The 9,741-nt window shown below is 48.8% G+C and overlaps 1 protein-coding gene across 1 annotated transcript; it reads left to right on the top strand.

Moving 5' to 3' along the window:
• Positions 1-1,234: 1,234 nt before the first annotated feature.
• On the top strand, positions 1,235-9,424 carry LOC124665018. Its single transcript, XM_047202417.1, has 8 exons — positions 1,235-1,396; positions 1,479-1,552; positions 6,838-7,324; positions 7,979-8,034; positions 8,134-8,171; positions 8,438-8,557; positions 8,907-8,943; positions 9,078-9,424. The coding sequence occupies exons 1-7, from the start codon at positions 1,235-1,237 to the stop codon at positions 8,936-8,938; spliced, it is 969 nt and encodes a 322-aa protein (XP_047058373.1). The 3' UTR covers positions 8,939-8,943; positions 9,078-9,424.
• The last annotated feature ends 317 nt before the right edge of the window (positions 9,425-9,741 follow it).

A 9,741-nucleotide genomic window follows, 5' to 3' on the forward strand; every position in this document is an offset into this window, starting at 1 on the left:
AAGGGGGATCCCCATTTTGGAAAAGTCTGCATAAGATCAAGCATTTGTTTAAATTGGGAGCCAAGCACGAGGTGCGAGATGGAGTTAGAACCAACTTCTGGATGGACTGGTGGATTGGGAGGGGTCCCCTCATGGATTCCTTCCCTTTGTTGTTTTCCATCTGCGACAATAAAGATATTTCGATGGAAGATGCATTACAACAACACTCCCTGCAGGTTCGTTTTCGACGTTCGCTCGACCAGGATGGCATGCGGCAGTAGGGTGAGCTTGACGTGATGATGGCACATGTGCTTCTCAGAACAGGGAAAGACAAGGTGTCTTGGCACCTGGAACAATCTGGAAGTTACTTAGTCAAATCTATGTAAGCCAAACTCTCCCAAAACAGGACGATAGCTCATTGTAAGGATATGTGGGAAGCCAAAGTCCCGCTAAAAATCAAGATTTTCTCTTGGCAGCTCGCTCTCGACAAGTTTTCCTTGGGACAGTAGATCCTGACCAGGCATGGGCCTTCCAATGGCCTTTGTGCCCTTTGTGGTGCCCTGAAGGATGCCAGCCACATTTTATTTTCCTGCTCGTTGGCTTCGTTTACTTGGTCTGTTACGCGCCAGCTGCTAGCGTGCAACTGGTGACCCGCTAACTTTGCACAATTCCATGCTATTCTGTCAAGTTTCTCGGGGTACTCGCGGCGGCTGTTGTGGGTGTTGTTCTTGGCTCAATCCTGGGCCCTGTGGAATACGCACAACAAACTTGTTATTGAAAAGAAAACTATCTCTAACCCAGCTGATAGTATTTACAAAACTATCATATTTTTGCAGCTGTGGAGCCTAAAGTTCAAGTCAAGAGAAAATGAGGGGCTAAGCTGGATAGCACGCGAGCTAAGGGAGCTGTACGTGGTGCTGAAGCCGGCGGCATCGTCAAGAAGTAGGCCGTGCCTTGGTGTTGGGTCTGAGTGCGCGGAGAAGCCGTCATCCAATCTACCTATCTTTGCGTTTGGCTATGTTATTACCTTGCTTTGTTGAACTCTAACTCTCCTCCTAGTGTTTGGTAAATCTTTGTACACGGAAACAGAGAGAAGCAGAAACGATCGCCGGCCGAAATTTGCGTCGCTGCCGGCGCCATGGCCTGCGCCTTTTCACCTCCCTCTCCCATATATATATATTCCTTTGTTCTTCCTCAGATCTCCATAGCCATAAAACTGCACCATTAGCCCCGGCCGGCCCTCATGGAACCCGAAATGGTCAAGCTCGCGCGCGCCCTTGATTTCCCTCGATCTGAAATCTACTACGATGTCATGGAGAAGATGAATTTCAAGATCACGTACACCCTCCTTGCGAAGAGGGTGGAGAGGTGGATCCGCGTCATTAGGAGGGATTTCCTCGACGCCGCGGAAATCAAGGTTAATTTTCCATGGCTTAAAATTTAGAGATATCATGCATAAAGCATCCAAAATTCCAGTGGCATTTTTTCTGTGTTTGAAGGTCGTGGACTTGGACTGCGAGTTCACCAAAATTCCAGTATGCCGCTCTCGATGCTCGCCTCGGCTTCGAGCTGGGTAGGAGACATTTCCGGGCACTTGGTTACAATAGCCATATGGATCGCCTCGGACTTAATATTTATGTGTAGATGCATGGTGGTGTGGTCTGTGGTACCGTGTGTGCCTTCTATGTATGAACATATGAATCGTCGCGATTAATATATATTAAATCTTTCTATTATATTGTTATTTAAAATTATTCGATATTCAAATTCCTCATACTTTTCTAATAGTTATGCATATGTTATTTGTCCACTTGCGGTTTAAAGATTGAAAGATATTAATTATTTGGCAATATTATATGAATAATGCAAATATTATTTGATAATAATATTAATAAAGGAATACAAATAAAATTAATCGATATCCAAATTCCTCACACTTTTCTAATGGTTATGCATATGTTATTTGTCCACTTGCGGTTTAAAGATTGAAAGATATTAATTATTTGGCAATATTATATGAATAATGCAAATATTATTTGATAATAATATTAATAAAGGAATGAATATAAAATTATTCGATATCCAAATTCCTCACACTTTTCTAATAGTTATGCATATGTTATTTGTCCACTTGCGGTTTAAAGATTGAAACATATCAATTATTTGGCAATATTATATGAATAATGCAAATATTATTTATTAATATTATTAATAAATGAATAAAAATAAAATTATTCGATATTCAAATTCCTCACACTTTTCTAATAGTTATGCATATGTTATTTGTCCATTTGCGGTTTAAAGATAGAAAGATATTAATTATTTGACAATATTATATGAATAATGCAAATACTATTTGATAATAATATTAATAAAGGAATAAAAATAAAATTATTCGATATTCAAATTCCTCACACTTTTCTAATAGTTATGCATATGTTATTTGTCCACTTGCGGTTTAAAGATTGAAAGATATTCAAATTTCTCACATTGGAATGCTATATTATTATCGTATGGTAGTATTGACAAGAAGGTACAACCACATTCGCGGGAGTACGGCAGGAAAGAACTGAGAAGTTCAGTGTGCTGAGGGTGAAGTAGTGTGAGGATGGGTGATCGACCGGTAAGTGACCAAGTCTACAATTTGAGTATAGATTATGTGTAATTAGTGTTAACAATGGTCCAAGTGAGAGAGTAAAGAAAAAATAAAAAATAAAAAAATAAAAAGAAAAATGAAAAATGAAAAAGAAAAATGAAAAAGAAAAAAGAAAAAGAAAAATGAAAAAAAAGTAAAAAAATAATAATAATAAACCTTTTGTCCCGGTTTTATTTATGAGCCGGGACATAAGGTCCTCCAGCTCAAACACCTGCATCGCAGCCACGTGGTGAACTTTATGTCCCAGCTGGTAACCGGACCGGGACAAAAGGCTGGGCCTTTTATCCTGCATCCCATGTCTTGGGTGGCCGGCCGGGACAAAAGGCTCTAACGGTCCGCGATAACAGGCCTTTTCTCCAGTAGCGATGACTCGTGATTGTATATGGATTCTAGTCCTACGACTGAAAAACTGACATCAATAATTGGAGACGTTGATGTGCACCTGCGGGAGGCAACACCAACATATGAACATCCGTGATGGCGTTGAATTACCTTGAGGTTTGACGCGTTGTGCTCGTCCATCTTGCTTTTGCAAGCTGCTGAAGCACTTAACCCGTAGTACGTACATGTCCCTGTCTTTCCTTCCCCTTGATGGAGTAACAAAATTCGACAGGCAGCGACCCAATCCATCATCTGCATTCAGACGCCACCATCCTTCCGTGTGTTTGTGAGATGATCACCATAGCATCTCCAGCTGTGGACCGATTGAGGCAGCGTTTTGTTACCACTTCAGACCGAATCCATCTCCACCATTTCTTTGCCGCCATGATTATTCCACTTCAGCAGCTGCAGAAACTTTCATCGAGCAGAGACGACGGCCTTCGCTAGCTAGCTTGTGCCGGAGTAGGACAAGACGGATCACGTGACCGTTAAGGCTGGAGAGATGGCGATACCACATCGGTCGTTTGCTCCTGCATGGTCATTAGGGCATCTTCAGCGGCGCGACGCATTTTGGACGCCCAAAAATGGTCGCGAGCGTCCGTTTGCGTCGCCTCGCGGATATATTTTGTCCGCTCGTCCGTTTGCGTCTGGGTGTGCTCTCACCGGGGTGGCCCATTTTTTTGAATTGCAACATAGTACAAACATTGAAAGTAGTACATAAAAATGCATAAAAACTATACAAAGTAGATATATAGGCCTAGACTACTTGCTTCCTAACGGGTCGGCACCGTCGTTGCGTCGCTCCGTCGCCTGCTTCCCCGCCGCCTCCCGCGCAGCCGCTATGGCTCGGTGCGCCGCCGCGTCCTCTTGCATGCACTGCTCCAGCCTCGCATTGGCGGGCTCGTCCTTAAGCGTCTCGAAAGACTCGACGAGGGCCCGCTGCTCCGCCGCCTTCTCCTCCGGCGTCGGCGCATCAGGGTCATCGGAGGACCAAGATATCTCCGAGTCGGAGTCCTCGGCTGCAGCGGCGGCCGCCGGCCTGCGCTGTTCCGGCTCGGCGTCCAACGCGGCGTGGCCCGCCGGCTCCTCCTCTCGCTTCTGCGCCGCGAGTGCCGGGGCCGCGGCGTCCCCGGCCGGGTGGAGGAGATCGGTGCTATCTTCGGAGTCGAACTCCTTGGAGGAGCTCGACGCGGAGGAGGTGGAGTGGGAGGTGAAGGTGGAGGTGGAGGCGCGGCGGCCGGCCGCGTCCGGCGCCGCTCATGGTGGATGCTGCTGAGAGGAAGCGGCGCTACGGCGGCCGGCGGCTAGGGTTTGTGGGGAGGAGATGAGATGCTCGCGCCCCGTATATATAGCGCGGAGGCGGGCGACGGCCGCGCCACGCGTGGCATCGCCATTACTACGTGCACGGAGGTAGGCGACGGTCGCGCGCCACGCGAGGCATCGCCATTAACGCGGCCGCGGACCGCCGAGCGACGCCCGGTGCTAGTACTGGCGGAGAAGACGCATCGACGCTGCGCACGCTTGCGGAAGCCGAGGCACACCATTAACGCGGCCCTGCAAAGGCTGCAGCGCGCCGCCCGGAAGTAATGCCGCGGAAGATGAAGCAGTTGTGCCGCTGCCAGGCGGGCCCGTGCGAGGACCGAGCGGACATTTTTCACAACCGCCGAGCGTCCGCGGAGACGCAAACCTGGCGCATATTTGGGCCATCTTTGCGTCTCCGCGGACGGCCCGATCACTTTGCGTCGCCCTACTAGAGGTGGTGCCAGACGTATTTCCGATCACGACGGACACAAACAGTCGCTGCCGCTGGAGATGCCCTTATGCCAGCGCTGAAAGAAAAGAGAAACCTTCTTCTGCTTGGCGCCTCTCGCTGGGAGGTTTGAGCCCAACCCATATGGCTCCATGAGGTAAAACAGGCGAGTTGCCCGGATCGATGCGCGCGGTGGTGAAATACAGCACATGCACGGTGATCATGATCTCAGATGCACGCATAATCCGAGGTAAGAGGTCGTACGACAGGGGATGCAACCTACATACGTACTGGGGATGAGCTCCAAGCACGAGGCCTAGATCGCCTGCACGATCGGACGGATCGGGACCATTCCCGCCGGTCACTATCCACTTACGACATCTCCAGCGAGCCACGTATTTCGGACGTTCGAAATGTTCGTTTGCATCGACCCGCAGACGCGATGTGGCCCAGAGTGACCGTTTGCGTCTGGGTACCTCCAGCAGTGCGGACGCATTTTTTAACTGGGGACAGCGTCAAACTCGCTATGGCGTTTTACGTCCCTGTCGAGGACTGCCGCCGGCGATTAATTGTTCCCGAGGACGACGATCGTTCCCGCGCTTGCCCAATACATTGGCAAGTTTCGCCGGCGTTTCGCGCGCGCCAACGCTGTTTCCCGCCCCGCCGTGGCTATATATGGTGGACACCGGCGGGGCCGACGAGCACACCTCAAGCTACCATCCATCCATGGCCGACCACATGAATTGAAAGCACGTTGTTCGCATGTGCCGCCAGCTCCACCCGGAGGAGGAGGAGGAGGTAGCCGCCGCCGGCGTTGAGGCCCAGCAGCTGGACCTGGATGTGGCGACGGCGAAGGCGGAGGCGGAGGTGGAAGGGCGCCTCGCGACGACCAGGGCAGAGATCGCCAACGCCATGGCCGAGCTCGCCGACGCCAGGGCAGAGCTCGCGGAGCCGCGGGCGGCCATCGCGGCCCCTCCGGCCGACGCCATCATCCACGACATCGCGGACGACGACGTCCCCGTGCCCATGCGGTTCGAGTGCGCCGGTGACCAGCGGATTCTGCTCGCGTCCTTCGAGTCCGTGGCCGGGGACGCCCAGCGCCGTCAGGCTTGGGTGGCGGAGGAGGAAGCCCACCGCTATGCGATGGCCATGGCTCGGGGGTTAATGGGCTCCGACCTGCACTCGCTCCAGCGTAGGGGCCCTTCTCCCTCGCGGGTCGAGCAGGAAAACCGCGAGCTGGAGGCCGCCATCGCCGCCAGGGACGAAGCGGTGGCGACGGCGACTAGGGGTAGGGCCTGCTTCGTCGCCGACGTGGCGGCGATCCAGGCGGCGGCCCAGGCGAACGAGGACGCGGCGGCGGCGCTCCAGGCGGCGGCGGAGGAGGAGGAGGCCTAGGCAGCGGTGGAGGCGACGGCTGCCAAGGTGGCGGAGGCCCAGGCGGTGGCCCTGTGGGACAGCACCCTGGCCGAGGCCCTCGAACGGCGCAGGCGGCAGGACGAGATGTCCGTTCGCCGCACGCTCCCGCTTCGACAACGGCGCCGGCCCTTCCGGCGGCCAGTAGTAGGGCACGCGACCGCGAGTAATCGAGGCCGGTGTAGGCCGCGCGACGACGAGTAGGTACGGCCGTTGTAGTTTTAGGTTAACTCGACTAACCATCTCTGTAAAGATAGTCCTTTTGGCCAATCAATAGTAATGAAAAATCTTTTGCTTACCTACTCACTGCCGACCGGGCCCGGATGCACCCAAGGCGGACAGATTCCGCCACCGCCGAGCGTCCGCGGAGACGCAAACCTGGCGCATATTTGGGCCAGGTTTGCGTCCCCGCGGACGTCCCGGTCACTTTGCGTCGCCTCGCTGGAGCAGACCCCAGACGCATTTCCGGTCACGGTGGATGAAAACGATCGCTCAGCGTCCATTTGCGTCGCGCCACTGGAGATACCCTTACCCATCACGTACGGGGCCTTGCCGTATGTCGCCCGCTCACCCCCCATATATTTTTTTTTTGAAATGGGAATAAAACTCCGACTTCTGTATCGTGATAATGCACACAATTTCTACACTACTTAAAAAGAAGGAACTGGTTCCGTATTCTGCCTGCCCGCACTACGTCGAATCTTTTCGTCGTCCTCGTCGTAGTCCCGTTCCGCACGCGCTGGGCCGTGCCAACATGGGCCGCACCTTCGTTCCCCTTCGTCGTCGTGCCTCTCCCATCTGCACGCCTCCCCTCTCCCAGAGCTCGTTGGCCCAGATCGAGGCCCCTCCCAGGTCTGTGCGCCGCCAGCATCCCTCCCGTGTGCGTGCTCTACGCCCTCGCCGACCTCGAGATCTCATCGCTCACGAGACGACTCCAGGACCCCGTGTTCATCAGCGGGCTTGTGTTGAGGCGTCGCCGCTGGCGGGGCCTTCGGTCGTTCCCCTCTCTGGAGCTCCTCCCCTTCGCTAACCCTGTCTTAAACCCATCGGACGACGAAGATTCGTGGCGCGAGACGGCTCTGCCCGCGGCGGATGGCTCCAAGAGAAAGATGCCCCACGCCTCAGGCTCCTGCCTCCTACCGCATGTGAGTTCCTGACTACCTCTCTTCTCTGGATCCGATCGTCTGCTGCAAATTGGTTGTGCGCTTTGCCGTCTTGATCTATGTCTGCTCATGATTATAGCCTTATCATGTTCGATAAAATGCATACCCAATACAAGAAGACACAACTCGTGTTCTGTTTCATTGGTAGGAAATTGGTTGTGCGAGTCTGCCACAAGGAGGTCAAGAAGCTGCCTCCACCTCTCCTAGGTCAAAGTCAATCCTATCTACATAGTAGTACTGGCAGCCCATCAGGATCTTGCTTGCTCCCTCCCAGACGTTAAGAATTTATATCTGCAACTCATTGTCGTGAACCTTCTAGAAAGAAATTACATCTGACTCTTCCTTTCCACTGACCTATGGTGATTGGGTATTGTTTATGTCTCTATTTATGAAGTGAATAAGAGAAAGGCTTGGATTTATATTGGGTATAGGGTAACATGAGGGTCTATTGCTTGTGGGGATTAACCTGCTATATAAATTCAGAGCTTCAATACTAATCCTATTGTAAATTCAGACCTTCAATGAACGACACTGGAGTTTGAATTTGTTCATTACAACTATGCTCATTGAATTTGTATTGTCACTTCATTGGAGAAAATAAAGTTGAATCTCTTATTCTTACGGAACCAAATGAAGACGGTGAAACTAAGTACACAAAATAGGATGTCGAAGAGTTGGATGATGAGCACGAGGTGAGTCACACTCCCTAGATGCTTTGAACGTCTACTTCTTATTTATGGTGAGTAGTATGATTTTAGTAATGGAGTATTTCCTAATTTATACATATGCAGAAGAAGATTCAAAGAGTTACGCTTGGTCCTTCACAGAGGTATAAGAAAATCCTACAAGGATTTAGAAGCCTGTATTTCTAAATATAGATATTATCCTGTACATTTTGTCTCCTTTTTTTCTATGTATATAGTATTCCTTTTTAGTGCATTTGCAATACACCGCTAGCCTATTGTTGCCTTTGCAAAAAAAGCATAGTTAAATACAAGAATTTTCATTCAAAAAAATTATTGTTCTCATGGAAGAATTTAACTAAGTTAAATATGATATCTTTGTTATGTTTAACATATAGATGCCCATTGACAGCTGAGTCCTGTAAGCGGGGGCACTTGCCTGGTATGAGGGCTTCTTGGTCAGCGGCAGACAGGATGATTCCTCCACTATGCCAGCCTCTCTGTGGGTTCATTTGGAATATCATTTATAAAGGTTAGCTATCCCAAACATCCTTTATTTAACTGTTGGCATATGTGCAATTCTGTTGGCAGTGTTGAATTGAAATTTTCTTATTTATGAAATTTGGTGTCCCCTTTATTGCACTTGCATCGCAAGCCACATTGTTAATCCATTGAGAGAAGATAGAACCTAACATGGAGTTTTTATATAGAAGGGAACAAAAGAAACTCATGATCTGTCTCTTCTAATTACACATAGATTACAACAATAGGAGCCGATGGCCTATGGTTTGTGTTATTATTTGGAATGCGGTAGTTAGTTTCTAGAAAAAAAATTGCTTCAATGTTTCAATTTTACATCCATATTTTTTGATGAAATGCAGGTTTCACATGGAAAAACACTAACCAGAACTGATGATATGCGTTAGGAGGTGAATCAGAATGAGAAATACTTAATTATGGCCTTCACCATTAGACAAAAACTAAAGAAACCATAGGTAGAATGTCCTTTACTTGCTGGTAGAAAATATAAAACAATCATTACATTGACTTCTCCAGATATATGCATTTACAAGCTATAGGGCATTGCCCTTCGGCAGCTAGACAAGAAGGTTATGGAAGCTACTCTTAAGGCGTCCAAGTCCAACTCTCTCTGTTTAGCTTTCCAGCACCCTTTCTCAGATGCTTTCACTTCCAGCTTGGTTTAAAGTGTGTAAATTTTCATGCCTGAAAGAAATTTTCAATAAAGAATTTTGTGTGCGTGCAACATTCAATAAAGAATTTTGTGTGTGCGCCTTTAAGATTCACCAACATATATATAAGATAATTTCAATTTTATACCTCGATTTGTGTGCGCGCAACATTTTGTATTTACTTTTTTTGAAACATAGAATCATCCATATGCGATTCTATTTTTGTAACATAATCGTTATTTGGAGACATCGAAGGTTTTCTTTTTAAAGACATATTCTTTTTCTTTGACAGGAGAAGACATTTCATAAATGGATAATAGCAAACTGCAGAAGAAAGGACGGTGATAGACTGGTCAAACTTTTTAATATAAGGTTCGTAACCATATGGCCAGTATGCATTAGGAAGCACAAGGACATAGAGGCACATGTTCTGTTTTCTCCACTGCAAAGACTTCTACGGACATATTTTGTTTTCTTCATTCTTTCCAAATCCAAGGTCATCATGAGGCAATGTCTTTGGAGGTAT

This window comes from Lolium rigidum, chromosome 6, assembly GCF_022539505.1.
Source record: "Lolium rigidum isolate FL_2022 chromosome 6, APGP_CSIRO_Lrig_0.1, whole genome shotgun sequence".
Lineage (NCBI taxonomy): Eukaryota > Viridiplantae > Streptophyta > Magnoliopsida > Poales > Poaceae > Lolium > Lolium rigidum.